Below are 21066 nucleotides of genomic sequence, written 5' to 3'. Positions count from 1 at the left end.
AAACTGTCCCAGTTCATGGTTGGTATTGTATGATATCGACTGAAGAGGCAGTTCAGTATGGTATTTCATGTCATGGTTTCAACTTTCAAGGCTTTATATTATATTTATAACAATCTCCATCAATGCTATCTTAGGTCTTCCCTTCCATGTCCTGTATCGTTCAAAACAAATTAAAGTACCATTGTTAAATAACATATAGAATCTTGTTTCCAGTTATCTTTCTGGTTTCCTTTAACATGCGCTAATCACGCTAAATTCATCATCCATTTGGTGTGTGATAGGTAGAAACTTATGAAGCAAATGAATTACAATGTACAAGACTCTTTTCATCTTTTAAGTTGGGGGAATTTTAATCAAGCAATATGTGGACATGATTAATCTTATCTAAAGGGCAGGGAAGCATTTTTAGAGTGATTAATGGGAAATACGAATTAGAATGCCTGATTGCAAAGGACCATAGATGTCGTGTTGGAGCCTAAATCTACAATACTACTTGCTAGAGCAGATCCTTAAGAGGTATATTCTGACCCTAGTGTCAATATGGTTATTCTTATGGGATCTGTTGCTTGCATAGTCATTGTTGGATTTCTAGGATGCAGTTGATCAAGGTTTTGATTTTTGAATACTGATGGTAGACCCTGTACTGGTTTTTTTCCATACAGTATTGGGTAATGTCGTAATGACACATGGTACGTGACTGCATCCTGCTCCAACACAGTGTGTACCAGTGCCGAAAACCTGCCAGAATGGTACCGTACCATTCTGGCGGTATTTGAAACCTTGCCTTCATTGTTGTTTTCCTTTGTTTAATCTCAAGACTTAGACCTTACCAGTATAACTGTGGATTTTTCTTTGCGCTCTTGAATCTATGCTCTCATTTGAACGTCTGAGCTCGTCTTTATAGATCTTCTTCAATACACACTCTACCGGCTTCCATGAGAAGAATTTAAAAAATGAAAAAGCAAAATAAAATATTTGCTTTTGGAGCATGCAATATGTGACTAACACTATAACGGTGATGTCTGTAGTTCTGAATGTTCTGGCTTTCTTTGTGCTGCTAGAAAAACCTTGTCTTCATCTGTTACAGTCTAAATGGAATTTGAAGTAGAGACAACCTCATAAGAACCTTCCTGCTAAATTGGGCTACCTTGAGGATTTTTGGTTCTTTTGTGAAATAGTTGATAAGCATACGAGTTCATACATTTTCCTATTTATGAAGTCCACTCACTGAATCTGTAAAAGTATTTTTCTATTTGTGTGTATTGTTTTTGCTTCCATATGTGTTTCACCGAGGTTGAACATGCTGTCACATTATATATTATGATATTCTGGTGGAACCAAAACCGCATGTTGGGCAGCATATTTATTCATTCTTCTGTTGAACGGCTAAACATATAGGCACTGATTGTCATTTTACTTTTGCAGATATTACTGCTGTTATAATGACATTGTTCATCAAAGCTATTGCTATTTGCACTGTATATCTATCTATGGACTATCCCTCATCGACACTTATTCATGTGAAGCTAAAATACCATGGACTCATTACCTATTTATTATGTTATTCTTTATTGTTGTGAAACAAATCTTTTTGTACCTGTCTGTACGTTATATATATTCACTTTCTTCTAGTTCCCCCTTCTACATTTATAAATAGATTGCTATTATGCATTTAAATAACTTTCACAGCTTATATAACTGGTTTTCTTTTGCATTATGGAAAAGTTTTGCAGTCCATGTGAGTTAACATGTTGCTTAGTCTTGTATCTTTCAAGGCTTATATAGTTTGAGTTTCAATACAATGACAAGCTTTAGTCTTTGCTTCAATTGCTTCCTTCTGATTTCTAACAGGTTGAATCAACACAATCTATGATACGCATTGTAGGTCTGTCTGCTACCCTACCCAATTATTTAGAGGTATTATTGGCAATAAATTATACATAATACATGTGTAGTAAGTAGTACTATAATGGTATAATCAGTAGTATCTAGTCTTTCATAACTTAATATATTCATTTTATAATGAACAGGTTGCACAATTTTTGCGCGTTAATCCTGAAAGTGGATTATTCTTTTTTGATTCAAGTTATCGTCCAGTTCCCCTAGCTCAACAGTACATTGGGATTAGTGAGAAGGATTATACAAAGAAAATGGAACTGTTTAACTCAATATGCTACGAGAAGGTCTTATCTAGGAACTTCTTATGATGTTTTTCTCAGTCTTATATCAATGCTTGAAGTCACTTTGGGATTTATTGTGGAGCATTTGTGTCAGGTAGTAGATACATTAAAGCAAGGACATCAAGCAATGGTTTTTGTTCATTCTCGCAAGGACACAGGGAAAACTGCAAGAACACTGGTAATTGTTCATTCCCATTGAACCTTTTGTAGGTATTTATCAAGCCTACATATTTGGCTACTCATGTGTTTGTAAATGTTCATGCTATTGCTAGATAGGTCAGGTCTTAATTGTGAATTCAGTTGATTTTTTGTGCATCATTTCTTCTTTGAATTGAACGTGGGACTTCTTTGTCTAGAACTGTATTATCATCATGGCCGCAATGTGTTGACATGGCACTTGTCCTTCCCTGTTAATTTGGTTTGACTATTTCCAAATTTAGACAGGAACTTGAGATGTTTTAAGCTATGAGACCCGTGGACGTTTTTCATTGTGTTTAATGCCCAAACTGTACTGTGTTCTCCACAAAACTTTTCAATATTGCATGTTGTTGAGCCAGATTTGTGGTTCCCCCTGTTATTTGTGCGATTGTTTTCCCTGAATCCATGTTCTTCAGGCAATGAGTGGAGTAACATCGTAAAAGGGAGGGAGAAGTGGAGGTGGTGGTTTTGTTTGTGGGGGGGGGGGTTTGCAGAGGGTAGGTCTCCTGCTTTATTGTGTATGCGCTATAACACTTATCTACTTTTTGCTACCTACATATTGTTTGCTTTATTCTTTCTATTTATGTTTATGTGGATTTCAAGTAAATTGGGTACATGATTTCATGTATCTCATAGTAGGTTCTCAGGTCCTGTCAATATTTTGAACCTTGGTTTTATTTTTTAAGGAAATTTTCAGTTTGATGTTCTGCCATCCATCTAGCATTGAGTTCCTCAGGCTTCCTTGGCTGTTACACTTTGTGTTTATCCTTTCTCTTCTCATTTTTGTCATCATTTTTGTCGGATGTTATACAGACTTAACCTCTTTTCCCATGCCAACCACTTGTTTTACCGGCTTTTGTTATTCTTTGTTGTAAGAACTCAAGCCTTTAGAATCGACCTTCAATCACATTTTTATGATTGTGGTTTCTCATTATTTAGTGTGTAGTTTGATCATTTCACACATTTCTTGCTTAAAATAACCTTCCTCGATGTTGTTTCTCTTCTCCTATTTGCCCATTTTCTACATGCATGGTGTTTACCTCTTTTCATTGTCAACTGCTTGTCCATTTGTATCACAAGATCTACTCATCTTTTGTTACAAGAATTCAAGCCTTCAGATTCAACCCTTCCATGTTCAATCACTTCTTTTGATTGTGATGTTTCATTATTCAATATGCATTTATCATGCAAAAAAGATGTGGATCTTGACCTTTTACAGATTCCTTGCTTAAACTGGCCTTCCTTGACATGTTTTTGAACCACCATTTTGTGATCATTCTTTCTAATGTTCTGGATTAACTTTTGGATTCTGATTTTTTTTTTGTCTGATTCAAGCCTTCAGATTCAACCCTTGCATGTCCAATCACATCTTTGGATTGCGATGTTTCATCATTCAATATGCATTTATCATGCATAAAAGATATGCCTCTTGACCTTTTAGAGATTCCTTGCCTAAACTTGCCTTCCTTGACATGTTATTAGACCATCATGACATGTTTTTGGACGGTCATTTTGTGATCATTCTTTCTAATGTTCTGGATTAACTTTTGGATTCTGAATTTTTGCTGATTCATGTAATTCTTTCTTACTCCTTTAGTCTTTTTGTTAGGTAATTCTTCATGGTTCAACTTCATGTGCTGGTCTGCATCAGTTATCAGACTTTATGCTCAGACTCTTTATCGTTGCTGGCTTGCTGCCGTGTTTCTTTGCGGCTTAGATGCCAAATGCTCTGTGCTTTTCAGGCTTTACTGCATCTATCATCTTGAGATTGATTTTTCACATTGGTGTACCTTCTTAAGCTTGATGCTCTTGATGGCTTATTTTCCATTTATTTTGTCTGTTAGCAAAATTTTAGGACCAGTTGTTTGCACTCTCTCATCTTGACACCAACAACCCCATGTCGATACAGTGATTAAGTTTGTTAGTTCACTTGTCTACAACCATAGCCAGTCCTTTTAACTTCTTATGTTGTATCTTGGCAATTGTATACTTTCTCATGTTTCTGTTCTTAGTTGCTTCTCTCCCTCCATCTTTTTCATTTGTTAGTATGTTAGTGGGATCAATTGTTTATGTTCTTTCCTTTGCTACACCATTGCTGCCACTAAAGCATATGCCTCTCAAGTTAGTCAGCTTAATTTCTCACGACAAGTTACAGTCCATATACTCCCAGATTCTGATTGATATACTCCCAGATTCTGTTGTTAGCTTTGGTAATCTGAAATTCTGAATGGTTCTCTGCTGCCAGGCTCACCAGTACTATTGCTTTGTGATATGATTTAAATATCTAACTGCTCTTGTGGCATCTTTCATGCAGTGTCACAAAACATCACACTTTGTATAACCTTTTTTTTAGGCCATATAATTCCATTTTTGGACCTACCATGTCACCAATATTTCATGTGTTGTGCGAATGTGCTTCTGTAAACACTAGTAATGTGCACGTGCTTTGCATGTGGAGAACTCGTTTATTTATTTTACAGAGTATCCTATAAGTTGTATAATTTGTACACAGCCCAAAATTGATAGGTTCCAATTTTCAAATGTCTAAATAAAAGATTGTTGAATTTTGTCATTTGCCATTACCAAAGATTTTATGAGGACTCACCTATCCATGTGATTCGGATACCTCTTTCATTAAAAAAATGCTACCCTTCTTTAAGCGCATTGCTTGTTCCTTAAAATATTTCACACTTTTCATGTATATCTACATGCACTTGGAATATTTATCTCTAGAGTGTGCCAATGAGGTTTGTCTTGTGGTGTGGTTCACCTCCACACGTAGTGCATTGCATGTGCCAAATTATAGTTGGGAGGATATCGAGTAGTTATCTCCTCCAAAATTAATTTCTTCCCTGAAAAGAGAATGATAAGTAGAAGCTAGTAAAGTAGTAATGCTACACTGCCATAAATGTGGACAAAAAGGATGAATATAAAAGTAAAATGCTTTTTAAACTTTATAGAAAAGGAAGAACAATTTCAATAAATAAAAAAAATATCTGTTTTTATGCCACGGTATGAGATATCTAATGCTCTAGATTTTAAATGAACATATCAACTGCACACTGATCATCTGATGCAGTATGATGGTTCTATCAACAACAACATATGTATGTTAAAATAACCAAAAGCGACCATATGTTCACGTACATTCCACACACTCATTCACTTCCATCTGTCATTCCAAATATCCCTTAGCATAGTAAGCTAGCTAGCTTAGTCGAGCAACAACAGCTGGATTTGATCATCTGAGGTAAGGCATCTTAGGTTGAGGTCCTATTGTAGCTTAGCTAGTTCAAAACCATAGATTCTAGCAAGTTCTTCCTGCATTCTTTTTGCCCTAGGACAGTAGAAGAGAACATGCAATATTGATTTTTTGTTAAGGCCACATCTCGAACAATAGTCCTTGCCCAATGTTTTCGATCTTATTGAAAGCATTGGAGCACAGTTGCTGAGCCCGAGATAGCATTTACAAGGAGTGCAGGACTTGACTATGGACTCTAAACTTCAATACCCAGCTTCCACTCCAAGTTCCTATATGGTGTCAACCTTTTAAGCAGAAGTCATTATATATTTCTCTGACTGCAATATGAGTTTTGTAACTTACCTCTAGCATATCCAATCAATGCTTTCAAATCTGTCATCAATTGGCTCTAAAGCAGCTTTAAATTGTTTTGCAAGCATCTTTAATGATACATACGATTTCCTTGCTTGCTAGAATATATGCTTAGAAGTTAGAACCATTATAAAAGCCAAACTAACAACCTTGTCCCATATATTCAGGGATGCCAAACTTCACGTCATTTATCAACTGACTATTTGGTACGCCAACAATAATATTTTGTGACAATCACATTTTAGTGCATTTAGATTATAGATACAAGACAGAAAGGAGTATTACTTTTAGCAATTATTTCATATTAAAAAAGCTCAGTGACAGATCAGTCAAGTGAAAATTGTAAAAAACAAAGCTCATAGTCAACCTTCTAAGTCTTCATTATGAACTTTATGTCTTCTGGGTTGCAATTTCAACATCGTGGTAACAAACTTAGCCTGATATCATGTAAAAAAGATTTACTATTTCAATAAGATATCTATGCTTTTGTTTTATCAAAACCTTCTGCCAATTGTAGAAGACAACTTACCACTATGGGACTTTTGGATAGAGAAACTAAATGTGGTAGTAGTCATGCCATAGACTTACTCCTTTCCAAACTACTTTGTAGAGGTAGAAGATAATGTTCTTTGAGAAGAAAAGAAAAAGATGATTTAACAATAACCATGATTCTTAACCAAGCAATCTTAACTAACATAATCGTGATTACTTCAAAAGAAACTGAGTCAACTATCTGGCTCTTCAATTTATGGATGGCATGCATATGACCAAGCCATTAATGCAAATTCTCAAAGCTAATCTACCAATTAAAACTATAAATTATGTAATAGATGGAAGGCCACAATGGCTGGAGATGGAGATAAGCTCTTGCAACTCACGCTTTTAATCTTGGGGAGCGCTGGTGGAGTCTAGCCATAATTGGAGAATAAATGCTGACAATGTTGAGAGTTAATCTTAATGATCATATTTTTTCTCATTAAGAAGCATATAATGGCGAGAACTAAACTCATCAATCTTGACCCACTGGAAAATGGTTTGTTGATATTCAATGGGAATAATTGCTTATCAATCTGTGTGGGAAACTATTGATCTACCAATAAGTGACTACATGTGGGTTGTTGTTATGGGCACTCACCATAGCAACAACTTGGCGAACCCACCCTAGACCAGCATATGGATGTGTGTGCACGCATGCATGCTCACAGTAAAAATATGCAGGATAAAATGAGAAATTAGTCTACTAGAAAGCTATGGGAGTTGCACGAATCAAGGGATATTGTGATGGATTATAGATTGAGATGATATTGGCATGCACATAGAATATTTGAGGGGACTCCAACAAGGAGTCTAACTCTAGTCTTTGATATAATGGTTGTAGGAAAAAGAATGGAAAACCTAAGATGACATGGAAGTTGTGAGAAAGGATACAAAACAGGTTGAATATAATTTTAGAGGTAGCCCAAAATAGGAATGCTTGGCAAATGAGGATGCGTAAAGTTAATCTCAGATAGTTGGGACAAAGCTCGAAAATTACATGTTTTTACTTATGCATGCATGTGAATTTATTCCTATATGTCACTATATATGTTAGAACATTATGCGCACACCACCATGTGTGTGGAATATGTTTTATCTGTACTATATTATGAACTGAGAAGGGGAATATGCTGAAGATTCAATCTGTAAAAAAATATTCCCATATTACCTTTATGTTTGTAGAAATTATGACATAATTTTGGTTTAAGGGACCATTATATAGGAATACAAGAAACAAGATAAGATAAAATTCAAATAATATGTTTATCTAAACTATATTTATAAAGTGAGAGAGGGAATATTTTGAAAGATTCCATCTGTGGTTGATTCCCCATATTACCCACTTTTTTCTTATAAAATTCACTACATAATCCTGCTTTAAAGGGACAATTATGCAAAGAATAAAAGAAAAAAAGCAAGACTGAATTCCAACTCCCCCCCCCCCCCCCCAAAAAAAACCCCCTGCCACGTAACCCTCCTGCTCAAATTTTAAATATCTTGAAAATTTTTAATTACTGCTAGTCTGCTACTTAGTACTGATACAATACATTCACTGAATGTTCCAGAAGTCATGTAGAAGATTAGCTTATTGAAAAAATTATGATAACATAAAAGGTTCAATTGTCAGGAAAAAAACTTTGATAGCCTGTACATTAAATTAGTTTGCCAGTGGTTGTCCGTGGTTGTGCATACTGCTTAAGACTGTATCTGTTTCTTTTCTCTCTGCATCTCCTTAAGACTCCTCCATGTTGATGCACATGTTGCAATACATGCTGCATCTTTGTGAAAAGCAGCAACTTACATTCCCTGAGAAAAGACTATACCGAGATTCCTGTAAGTGTGAGCCTATGTTCATTTTAATATTTTCCCCTAATATGCTGTGCAGGTTGACATTGCCCAGAAAGCAGGTGAACTAGAATTATTTATGAATGATAAACATCCTCAATTTTCTTTGATTAAGGTAATCTCTTGCTGGTATCTTCTGGAAACATTTTTCATGTAAATCTGTGATGACTGACCCAACTTGATCATTCAGAGAGAAGTTAGTAAGTCCAGAAACCGGGAAGTTATTGAGTTATTTGAATTTGGGTTTGGCATTCATCATGCTGGGATGCTGCGAGCTGATAGAGGCTTGATTGAGCGCCTTTTCTCTGATGGTCTGCTGAAAGTAAGTAACATTTTTTTTTGAGGTATAAATCTTTGTGCAGGACTCAAGCTTTATGTTGTTTTAATTTTTCTGCTCCAGGTTCTTGTTTGTACTGCAACTTTGGCCTGGGGAGTAAACTTACCTGCTCATACAGTCATCATCAAGGTGAGTTGGACCATGAATCTGCAATTGCTATTGAAATCTATGATGATTCTGAGCTGTGACAATATGAGGAAATATGCGCTGCACTTATTATCTTTTCTTTTCTCATGAAAGACCATCCATTGATGATTCCTATATGTATCGATGCCCAAAAAAGTTCGATAAACTTAAAAGTTAAAATAGTTTTTAAACTACACTAATTGATTGATTTTGCTTAAGTCTGATCACGAAATCTTTTTTTAATTGTTGCGTGGGTGTGCAAATGCAAGTAAAGGAGGGACCTAAGGTAGCATGGATGGAGGCTGTGAAGAAGGATATGGAGAAACTTGGAATAACATCAGAGGTGGCCCTGAATAGAAATTCTTGGCGAATGAGGATCCATGAAGCTAACCCAAACAGTTGGGAAAAGCTAGATGGTTATAATTATGGTTGTATCGATGTAGATTATGTTGGGCATTAGCTTTACAATCATGTATGCTATAACTGGCATACTCATTTATGACTGGGATATGCATGTATATCTTTTCTTTCAGGACCTCAGACATTGTTCTGGTTTTTCCTCCTTGGTCTATGGACGGTTGGTCAAATAATTATCTTAATGGAATATTATGAACCAAAATCTTTGATAGCTTGGATTTATCGCATATGCTAGAGGTGGTAGATCAAGTGCATGTGCTGAGTTCCCTGAATTTCACCATAAACAGCTGCAAAATCCTAGGTATGTGGTCTTCATATGGGTATGAAGGTCATACATGGATTGGAAGAATTTAACATGACTGTGAGATTGAACCTAAGCATTATTATCATCTACATCATTGAAGGATCTTGATTAACATAACCTTTTGGAAAAACATGACATCCTGTATTGTTATCATACCATAATCATATAGAAATTAGAATGGGGGAAATCTATCAAAAAAGCTGCTCCTCCCTGGTCCTCATTCTTTCATTCTATATTTCTTCATAACTGAGGGAATGAGGTTTCACAATGAAGTTTGGTTAGTCTTTTATGGAGAGTCTTAAGAGATGGGTGATGGGAGAGTGCATAATCAAGATAACCTAATGGCCCTTTCCATTAGTACCTTGCTTCCCTAAATACGCTATGCTATCAGTTACATGTGAATAAGTGCAGCCACAAAGATATCTCATACTTTACTGGCTGGAGATAAATCCTGATGAATTGTTATCACATTCTCACTTGTACAATGTTGGAACTATGTGCCATACTTCTTTTGGATAGAATAAATGCACTGACATGAATGTTGTTCTATTTAATATAAAATGACATTAGTCTAACAGTGTCATGCTGTGATAGTTATAATTGATATTCTTTTTTTTCTTTGCATGACACTACAGGGACGCAACTATATGATCCCAAGGCTGGTGGTGGCGGGACTTGGTATGCTTGATGTTATGCAGGTAAGATTTAAGAATCATAGTCACGCCTTAAGTTATTCCATGAGTAACTATCTTATAAAAGTTCAATTGTATAAAAGAATTTGCATCTAAGAGAACAACTTTTTGTGTGCTAATTTTATGCTGCTCGTGTGTTAGATCTTTGGCCGTGCTGGAAGACCCCAGTTTGACAAAAGTGGCGAAGGCATTATTATGACAACTCATGACAAATTGGCTTATTATTTGAGACTGTTGACAAGTCAACTCCCTATAGAAAGCCAGGTCAAGATTTACATTGTCAATTTTGATTAGTATAATAACACTTGCATACTTTAAGACTTGGTTTTGGTAAGATTATGCATTATATTTTTAAAACTATGATTATGGTTATTCTCTCTCTGTCTCAACTTTATGCATCAGTTGCTTTTTTAATATATTATTATTTTTCTGTGTGTAATATCACCATCCTGTGATTGTCTAAAATTTGTTGCTGTTGCCACTCAACTTTTCAAATGGAGTTCTTTTATATCTTGAAAACTTGTGATGTATATTATGAGTACTTACTAATAAATATGTGAATATGCAGCTATTATTTTGTTTAATCGTCATTTTCATGCACTACATCATAGGTTAATTTTATTTTTTAAAAACAGTTATGGAAATTAAGGAACTTTAATTCCTTGTAAAAGTGAAAATCTTAGGAAAATTGCAAGTACTATAGCCTTTGCCATTTAGCAATTGTTAACTTATAGAAACACAAGGAGAGATTTTTTTTTTCTTTTTTTTTTTTTAATTCGATATTTTCAATACCTAACTTTCCATCTGTGCATGTGCTCTCTAACTCTGTACTTCTTCATTGCTAGTTGATCCTACATCGCATGGATGTGGGTATGATGGTCAAGTCCAGGTGTTTCTATAAGTGCCTGATCCTTTTCCTAAGGAATTCCTCTGATGGACCTATTACTCAAGTTCCATACTCATACCATCACTCCCATGTCTAAGTCTTGGGTTTGGGTACGTGTGGTAGAGCTGGTGGTTTAGATATTGTAATGCATGACTCTATTAAGGTCAATGTCCGTTGTATTTGTACATACTGTACTGTACCCTACTAACACTGTGAGGGCATTTCATGTGTCTATCCACTAAATCAACCAGTACCGACACTATACCAATGCAGTATTGGTTGGGGTCAAAGTATGCTGAACCGTACCGTCGGCCGTATCGGCCGACCAACGGTACGGTTCGGTACGATTTTGTATCGTACCGAATCGACGAAGGCAAGCAAATCCGAACCGGAAGAAAAAGAGAGAGAGAGAGAGAAATAGAGAGAGAGAAAGAGGAAGAAAGAAAAAGAGGGAGGGAAAGGAGCCGGTGGGATCACCGGACGGCCTCCGGCTGGCCGCCGTGGCCATCGGAGGGCACAGTCCACGCACGTGGCGCCGCGGGCGTGAAACAGGGGCGTCGCCCCTGTTTCTCAAATTTTTTTAAAAAATCTAGTTTTAAGTGAAGCCGGAAAATAGTTTGTCGCTTCACGATTTTTGTGTTTTTTTTTTTAAATTCCTTAAGTTGGCACCTGGGTTGCCGACTTCATAAGTTTAAAACAAAAAAAAAGAAAAACCAAAACAGACGGTCGTCTATTTCGAAAAAAGAAGGGGGTGGGGCCGCGGAGGGGCTCCGCTCGTTTGACCACCCTCAGGTCGTCGGCTCATCGGCCACCGGGGGCCTCGTGATGGAGGCGCCGTCCGTCCGGTAGGTCCCTCCCCCCCTCCGAGTGCTCTCTCTTTCTTTCTCGCTCTTTTGAAAGTCCTATCGGGCGATACGGGACTCGAAAGCCCTCTAGCGGCCACATCCGGCCACTGTCGGCCTCCGGTGGCTCCCACCTCCCTTTCTCTTCTCTCTCTCTCTTTCTCACTTTCCTTCTTTTTTCCTTTCGTACCGCCGGTGTACCGAATTTACCGGCCGAATCGTGCCGGTTCCCCTCCGATACGGTACGATACGGGGTGTACCGGCCGGTTCGGCACGGTATGGGAAACCTTGATTGGGGTACTAAAACCAGTATTGTGAACCTTGATTATGACTATTACTGTCTTCCAGTTTGAAACTTTCAAACCAGTTCTAATCATGTATTTACAAGTCAATATTACTGTGGCATCAATTTGTACTGATATGAATTCTATCAGATTATGTCATATAACAATTAATGTATTACTCCTTTAGGTCTTTATCAAATTGTTCCTTATTTTCCTGTTTGTTATTGCTTTTATGCAGTTCGTAAACTCATTGAAAGATAATTTGAATGCGAGGTGGCCTTGGGCACAAACAAATTCAAGGAAGCATGTGCATGGCTGGATATACATATTTATTTATAAGGATGAAGACAAATCCTTTGGTGTACGGAGTAACATGGGATGAGGTATGATAAGATTGAAGCATATTCCTTATTGATGCATTTAGAAATCTGACACAGTGACGCCTGTTTCTTGTTCAAGGCATTTGTAAGACACAGTGACACCTGTTTCTTGTACAAGGCATTTGTATGTGATTGATTAGATTTGGCAGGGTCTTGTTCACACAATTTGCATGACATTGCTTGTGGACTTTTCATCTTTTCAGGTCTTGGTATCATTTATTGAATTAATATTACAGTTAGGATAAACAAATAATAGGAGTTCCTAAGTATAATTCTTGACCTCAGAGCAATTTTCAATATGCCTTTGCATTCTTGAGTTGGATACGAGGAAATGTCTCCAAAGTCTCCACAAGTTTTTGCATAAAACTTTACCATGGATTAGTGTAAAGCTTATCTTAAACCATATAAAAATTTTGAAGCCAGCCTGTGGACTTGGTTATTCCAGTCTTGTAACATACGATGGTTAAGTTGCCAAGTCAGGTGCTTGTGGCTGTCAGGTGATATGAATATATGAAACCTGAACTATTTTGAGAAAATTATATAAATCCTAAACATTAACCTGCATATTTCTTCCTCTTCTTTGGAGTTTTTTTTCCTGCTAGTCCTTTATGCTGCCCTTGCAGTTTCATTGTTTTCTTTGTTTCTTTCTGAAATTGGAAAAACATGTTTCATCTCTTTTATTTCTAATTCTGATGTATGCCAACTCCTATGTTTAAAACTATAATGGCTGACAATCCCATGCTCAGTTCTTTTAGATTGTGCCCGTTGTTCTTCTAAATGTTACTATCATTTGGTAACATTTTTTTTTTTTTTGACTATCAATATGGAAAGTCCAGAGTTTAGTTTATTTTAGTTTTGTTTCTTTGTTGTTCAACAATGCCTGTTCCCATTACTGTTCCACATTAGGTCAATGTTGACAAGGGCGTGTCCAGTCCTGTTACTATCAGATATATGAGGGAAGATGTTTTGTATAAGCTAAGGACAGTTTATGTTGGTCTATCATGCATTGCCTTCTGGATGAGTGTTGTATCACTTTCTACATTGTACTGTTTTGTTCATGTATCTACTTAAAACTGACACTGTAATTTCTTGTGGTCCTATAGGTTATTGGAGATCCTTCCTTGACCACCAAACAACGATCTCTTATAGTTGATGCTGCACGAGCCCTTGACAAGGCAAAAATGATGCGATTTGATGAAAAAAGTGGCAATTTTTACTGCACAGAGCTTGGTCGCATAGCAAGCCATTTCTACCTTCAATATTCTAGTGTTGAAACTTATAATTTGATGCTTAGGCGCCACATGAATGATAGCGAAGTAAGCATGATTGTCATATGTACCGCAAAGCAAGCACGAGTGAAATCTATTTAGTTTATGTACCTAATTGTTCTAGTTGTTGCTTACTATTCTTAAATTGCTGCTGTAGGTAATTAACATGGTGGCCCATTCTTCTGAGTTTGAAATATTGCTGTTAGAGAGGAGGAACAGGATGAGCTAGAAAAACTGTCTAAATTTGCATGCCCATTAGAAGTAAAGGGTGGACCCACTGATAAGCATGGGGAAGATTTCAATCCTTATTCAGGTTCATAAACTTAACTAGTGTTTATTTATTCACTATGTTTTTGATAAGATCACAACTGAAGCCCAAGATGGTATTTCTGTATACACAGGTGCACATATCACGTGGTTCAAATAGAAAGCTTCTCTATAATTTCTGATGCAGCATATATTTGTGCAAGCTTGGGTCGTATTATGCGTGCTTTGTTTGAATTTGCTTGCGTAGAGGGTGGTGCGAAATGTCATGTTTCATGTTGGAATATTGCAAAGCTGTGGATCGCCAAATTTGGCCTCATCAGCATCCACTTAGGCAGTTTGACAGGACCTTTCACAGGAGGTTTGTCTAGATCTCCATGAGCACCCTTATTTTTTAACTGTTTACCATTTTACATGTATATCCTCTTTTGATTTCTAGTTTTTATGTTAGATACTAAGAAAACTTGAAGAAAGAGGAGCTGATTTGGATCGTCTCTTCGAGATGGAGGAGAAAGATATTGGTGCTCTGATTCGTTTATGCTCCGGGGGGAAGGTATTTTTACTATGTGTCTTGCAATGCTTTCTATTTCGGTAATATCCTTTGGATTTTAGCTAATTATGATTATGACTCATTCTTTTTTCATTGAGTTGTCAAGCAATATTTAGGGTATTTCCCGAACATCATTTGTCTGCTAGTGTAAGTCCCTATTACCAGAACTGTTCTTAAGGTAAGTTGGATCTTTGAATACAACGCAATTTAATGCTAATCTGAAGTAGCATTTTTTAAGGTTTAGGGAGCTTCCTGCTTACTCCACTATTCATGTCATATCTCTAGGTAGATCTTCTTATAACACCCGACTTTGTTGGAAGGAGCGCTTCCATGGTGCTGCTCAACGCTGGTTGATTCTCGTTGAGGGTGTGAAATTTAATTAAGTGGTACTTTTTTGTTTTATTACTTCTGCATTTGCAGCATTATTGAACTTCATATGATAAATGACCCTCAGTTGACTACTTGAATAATTGACTGCTTGAGTCATTTATCTGTTTGCATATCCTCTGATAAATTCATTCTCTAATTGTTTTCATTAGTATGTTTTGTTTTCTTATTCTTTTTTATTCCCTTTTGTGGTCCATAAGGGTGTGCTCTCTATAGATTTAAGGGACTGTCAGAACTCAGAAGCATAAAAAACAATAGACTTTGAGGTACATGGATTTAGTTTAAACAAGTTTAGATGATATGAGCATCTGGTGAGCTAATGGAATGTCCTTACTGAGGTTGGGCTGTGTAGGATATGTCAATATACTTATCTATCGTATAGACTTCTCATATTGGTTCACTTTTTCTTGGTTAAAATGAGCAGTTGTTTATTACCTTTCTGGATGGAGATTATAATTGGTCATTATTTAGAGAGATGAAAATATTACTGCTGATAATTGATGCAACATGGTTCATATATTGTTTAGAGATGTAACTGGATAATATTAGGTGCATTAAAAGCGAGGATGATATGGCTCTGGACAAAGATTATGGAGTTATTTGTGGGGAGCATAAATAGGATTCTAAGAGAGAGAATTAATAGATTCAGGGAGACGCACATGTAACAAAATTCATTCGTATTTCATTGAAAAAATTCCAGAAAAGCAAAAGAAAAAAAGATGTTGATATCAATTACCAACTGAGTTGCAAATTTACATATAGGAGTGAGGGAGAAGCTAGGTTAGTTTGCTTAGGAATCTTATTCAACATTTTGTTGATAAGATGCAACCTGAAATGATTAGACTTAGAGAATTATTCTAGTATAAATATGCAACAACAAAGCCAAACCAGTTAATGTGGAGTTAGCTTCAGAAGCCAGAGCATGAAGTTGTGAGAGAGGGTATTGATACCTCATTTATATAAAAAAAGAAAAGACAACATTATGACAAGATAAATGATACATTGATGCTAATTTCTTTAGGCTATTGATGAAGTGACTAGAAATTGGTAGGTTTTAAGGGCCAATAAATTGGTAGGTTTTAATGATTGAAGATGCAGCACAATCATGTTGAGATCATTCATATGATTGCTGTGATGCCTGGGTTGGTTAGTTATTGCTATGTTGTGCCAATGCCTTTTTGTTCTATTCATCTATGAGTTGACTAATACTTAAGAGGCCCCATGATTTTGTTCTCTTTATGTAGTGTTTGTTGATGAGACTGGATCTGTACTTATGCTAAATCAGAAGTATGGAGGATATATCTAAAGGATACGGGATTTAAACTCAATAGAAGTAGAATGAAGTAGACTAGCCTCTTGTGTACAGCAAAAGACAGGATGAATATTTGTCTTCTTGGTGCTGATTTTCAAAGTTCTTAATTTTTTGGTGTTAGTATTTTTGTAGAACTTTCTTGGAGAATCAAACATAAGATCTAAGTATGTGTTTTTTATTTAATGAGTTATTGGATCTTATTTGCATTACATGATGGAGGCTGCTTATTTATGTGGATGATGATATGTGCCGTAGTTGCTAGAATCAGGAAGGGAAGAGTGGGTACAGGTGCAGGTTTGAGAAGTGGACATTCTAGAAACTCTTGAAATAAGCAAGTACTTATGAAGTTGGTGCTTGGCTCAAGTATCTAGGAAGTTTCCGAATTGGGTTCATTACTCTAGTTAGAAGGTTCTGGCTACTAAGATATGGACATATAAAATCTTAGTTGCTGGAACCTGGGATATGGGATCGGTGTTTAAAATGAAATGCATAAGGCTGCATATGCGGCCGCATATGTATATGTAGTCCCTTGACCACACTGCATTGCTCATATGGAAGCTACTTATATATGGTCATTCCACATATGGGCTGAAAGGGCAGTTGACTTAGCATCATGTGGTCATATATGTGGCTCAATCAGCATTTTGCGGCTGCATATGTGACCCATTTAGCATTATGCTTCAAATATGTGCCCCCACTTCCATGTAGGCCTGCATGGATGAAGCATGTCCAAACTGATGGTCAGGTCGTGTGTGGGTTTCAGTTGTGTTATAACCATCCTGTTAGTATCAAGTACTAAATAATTTTACTAATTGTTAGTTGTTACTTTTAATAATATTGATATTAATTGTCCAGAAGAATATTATTGTCATAATTGTTGTTTTTATTGTACTCAATATATTTCAGTTATATTCATATAGTTAAAAATAGTAGTTGCATGTGCACTTGCATATGTAGCCTGCATACCACATCTGCATTTAGAGGTGCCAACTTACAACATTCCATTGCGTACCTGACCCGATGTGGCCCTAATGGGGTGGGTTTTACCCAACCACAACAGATCTAGCACGGGCACAATAATGGTAAAACCCAACCTCCATCCGACTTGGATATATGTAACTCTTTACAAATCCCCTCCTCGGGGTAAAAAAATGATTTGTATGCAAAAAAAAAAAAAAAGAAAAAAAAAAAGAGATTTTTGTAGCAATACTCGACCTAAGCCATCCAATCTATCCTGTCTGACTCGTGCTGCCTTCCCCTGAGGCAAGTATGGGTAATAGCCTACCTGACCCATACCTCACCCATATCCGACCTGCATTATGTTAGTCCCTTGAATGCTAGAATATTGCTGTGCTGGTATGGATCAGATATAGAACAAATGCTCGAATCACTGGGAAGAAATGTTAGTTATTCAACCATGTGCAGCGCATTGTGAAAAAAAAACACAACATAATACGTGGTTATGTAACATGCGTGCTTGCATACTGGAATGCCATTAGACTTTGATTGTAGCATGGTGTAGTGTTCTATGTACATAATAATCTGAATGACTATCTCCCCCTTTTTTTGTGAGCTTTTCTTAATTATGCAACTATCATATGCAAGTGCACCATGAAGACAGTATACTTTTTCCACCTTGACGCATTGACTGCTTGGATTATCCTTTTTTTTTTTTTTTTGGGCAGGATTCTGAAAATGACCACATTTACCATTCAGATTTCTTCACATTGACCAAGAGGATGGCAAGGGGAGAATCTCAGAAGATTTCTTTTACTGTACCAATATTTGAACCACATCCACCACAGTACTTTATTCAAGCTGTTTCTGATTCTTGGTTACATGCAGAGTCACTTTACACCGTGTCTTTCCATAACCTCACATTGCCAGAGGTCAGTACGAGAATACTTTTTACTGCAGTTGCATAAGTTTTGATATTGTCAGTCACACTAAAAGCTGTTATATTCAGACACAAATATCACACACGGAACTTCTTGAATTGAAGCCTCTTCCTGTGAGTGCTCTTGGCAATGAGGCTTATGAGAACCTATACAAATTTTCACACTTCAATCCAATCCAAACACAGGTCAAGTGCTCCAACTCTATCTTTTCTTTGTTGCATTAGTTTCCTGTTTGAGATTTTGCTTTCTAGTGGTTGACCTGCTTCTTGTTTACTTTGCAGGCTTTTCATGTCCTGTATCACTCAAATGACAATGTTCTCTTGGGAGCCCGACTGGAAGTGGAAAAACTATATCAGCTGAGCTAGCGATGTTACATCAATTCAACACGGAACCTGATATGAAGGTTTTTTTTTTTAAATTTTTTTTTTTAATTGTAATTTACTTGAGTTAGTAAGACATGTATACCTTTGGTTGAATGATCATACCTTTCAGGTAGTTTACATTGCCCCTCTTAAAGCTATTGTTCGGGAGAGAATGAATGACTGGAGAAAGCGGCTTGTTTCTCAACTTGGAAAGAAGATGGTATGTCTGATTTGTATATCTGTTGGTCACACAATGATACAAAATTGTTCTAAGTATGGTAGAATAATGTTTCTCGCAGGTTGAGATGACTGGGGATTTTACTCCGGATCTTATGGCATTATTGTCAGCTGATATCATAATTTCTACTCCTGAAAAATGGGATGGTATTAGTCGCAGTTGGCATAGTCGAAGCTATGTGATGAAGGTGAAGATTCCATTAATGTCGATCTCCATGTCACTTAAAGAAAAGATGATGGGGAGATTTGCTTGCATACATTTAGTGATTCTTCTATTTGTTATTCTTAACATTTGAGCCTATTGATAGGTTGGACTTATGATACTGGATGAGATTCATTTGTTAGGAGCTGATCGTGGAACCATTCTTGAGGTACTTTCAGATCTTGTTCCTTATTATTATTACATAAGCATTTTAGACTCCTCACCAGAATCAACTGTACATGCTTCCAAAAAGTCTAGGATGACTATATAGTTGTAGAGAGCGCATTTGTATTTGTTCTATACAAAAGGAGGCAAAGTAGCATTTCAAGAACAAAGTAAATGTATGGTCTGAAGTCCAATAAGTGACTAGTGAGACCTTTGTTTCCTTTAAGAGAAGCTTGAGCAGGATTCGATGTATAGACCCCTTAATAGGTTTTGGGTATGAAAGAGATTAGAGACATTGACAAGAATCCTTAATTCTTCAAAATACTTATTACTTGAGTTGCATTTAGCATCACTGTTAGTTTTCTGTTTTCAAAAGCTGAAAATAGAAACGCTGTTTTTTTTTTTTCTTTTTTCTTTTTTTTTGGCTTCTCTGGCAAAGAAACCTGTTAGGTAGTTTGTGGTTTTTTTTTTTTCAAATATATAACAAAAACTAAAATACTTGTTTTGCGTGCATAGGATAAGAACTCATTTTCTCTATCATTTTTCAAAACCTGTTCATACACTAACAATCACAGTTTATACAATTGTGCATCTAAAGCTCGTACATATGGTTTATACTTTATAATAAGTCAAAATTTAAAAATTCATTAAGTTTGTGTAGTGTATCCACCATAAGCTTTATTTGAGTACGATTAATACAACAAGAATACAAATACAATGGGAAGTATTGTTAAACAAAGCACGTTATACATACAACATGCCCAAATCTTTTGGTTAGAATCCATATCTGGATTTGATCCTGGAATATTTATGGGGTAGGATGGAGGGAAGGGGAGGGGAAGGAAGGGAGCTCAGGAAAGAGAACAGGAGGGAATAGGGAAGAAGAGAGGAAGTGGAGCTTGGCATGTTCCAGCCTGAGCAACACAGGAAACTAGATTTGCATCTGGTCTGGGTACAGCAGGGGAAAAGAAGGAAAGGTGGAGCAGGATTGGGGGAGGAGATGGGGATAGGGAAGGAGAGAGGAACATGTGAAAGATGAGAAGAACCGAATCTGGACCGATTTGGATTTAGTAGATGACAGAAGGCAAGGAGTAGAAAGGATGGGGGAGAAGGAATAGAAGAAGAGTGGAGGGGAAAAAGGTAAAAGATCTGGTGCCAGGTTTGCCGTTTCAGTACTAGACTATACGGATACCATCCTATTACAGTGTTGGTATACCGTATGTTACGAGACAGCGAGGTGTACCAAGTGTCAACACGGTACAAGACTGCGTATCGGTTCGATATTGGTATGATACGGTACGGTATTGACCGGCCAGCAAACCTTGATTTGGTGGCTGATTTGTTGGAGCAACATTCTATTGAGGGGGTCAAGTGGGAATTAGGGGTCAGATGAACATGGGAGAAAAAAAGGAGGATTGGATAAAGTTACTTAGTTTCCAATTGCCAATAGAAAGAACCGTTTCTCCTTTTGAAAAAAATAAAGGCTATTCTTATTAGCTTTTACTTTTTCTTAAAACATTGACGGTGTTTTTAGAAAAAACAAAAAAGCCTCTTTGAAATGAGTTTACCATCTCAGTTTTCGGATTTTGTTTTTTAAAAACCAAAAGTCAAAAATTAAGATGATGCCAACGATGCCCTTAATCATTCAATTGTGGATTTAAAGAAATCTCTGACATAGTAATTCCAGAGTATGATAAGATACATGATGGATTTGTTATTTTAATAAAATGGATTTGGATGAAACAATGTTAGTGATAAAATATTGGCATCTTCGTAGAAG

General features: G+C 36.6%; 1 protein-coding gene across 1 annotated transcript in view; it reads left to right on the top strand.

The window, feature by feature from the left end:
• LOC105055970 (DExH-box ATP-dependent RNA helicase DExH14) overlaps positions 1 to 21066 on the top strand; it is a 68267-nt gene that overhangs the window by 12581 nt on the left and 34620 nt on the right. The window contains 30 exon segments of the mRNA XM_073248178.1: positions 1852 to 1917; positions 2031 to 2183; positions 2275 to 2358; positions 8414 to 8488; positions 8564 to 8695; positions 8774 to 8843; positions 10193 to 10223; positions 10225 to 10255; positions 10391 to 10513; positions 12500 to 12527; positions 12530 to 12574; positions 12577 to 12644; positions 13745 to 13957; positions 14067 to 14097; positions 14100 to 14197; positions 14199 to 14222; positions 14311 to 14331; positions 14333 to 14408; positions 14411 to 14538; positions 14625 to 14739; positions 14822 to 14901; positions 15009 to 15033; positions 15036 to 15091; positions 18108 to 18311; positions 18389 to 18505; positions 18602 to 18644; positions 18647 to 18723; positions 18813 to 18902; positions 18982 to 19107; positions 19228 to 19290. Of these exon segments, the coding sequence (XP_073104279.1) occupies positions 1852 to 1917; positions 2031 to 2183; positions 2275 to 2358; positions 8414 to 8488; positions 8564 to 8695; positions 8774 to 8843; positions 10193 to 10223; positions 10225 to 10255; positions 10391 to 10513; positions 12500 to 12527; positions 12530 to 12574; positions 12577 to 12644; positions 13745 to 13957; positions 14067 to 14097; positions 14100 to 14197; positions 14199 to 14222; positions 14311 to 14331; positions 14333 to 14408; positions 14411 to 14538; positions 14625 to 14739; positions 14822 to 14901; positions 15009 to 15033; positions 15036 to 15091; positions 18108 to 18311; positions 18389 to 18505; positions 18602 to 18644; positions 18647 to 18723; positions 18813 to 18902; positions 18982 to 19107; positions 19228 to 19290 (2493 nt within the window).

Source organism: Elaeis guineensis, chromosome 13 (genome assembly GCF_000442705.2).
Source record: "Elaeis guineensis isolate ETL-2024a chromosome 13, EG11, whole genome shotgun sequence".
Taxonomy (NCBI): domain Eukaryota; kingdom Viridiplantae; phylum Streptophyta; class Magnoliopsida; order Arecales; family Arecaceae; genus Elaeis; species Elaeis guineensis.
The sequence above is the reverse complement of the archived record's forward strand: the minus strand, read 5'-3'. Positions and strand labels throughout refer to the sequence as shown.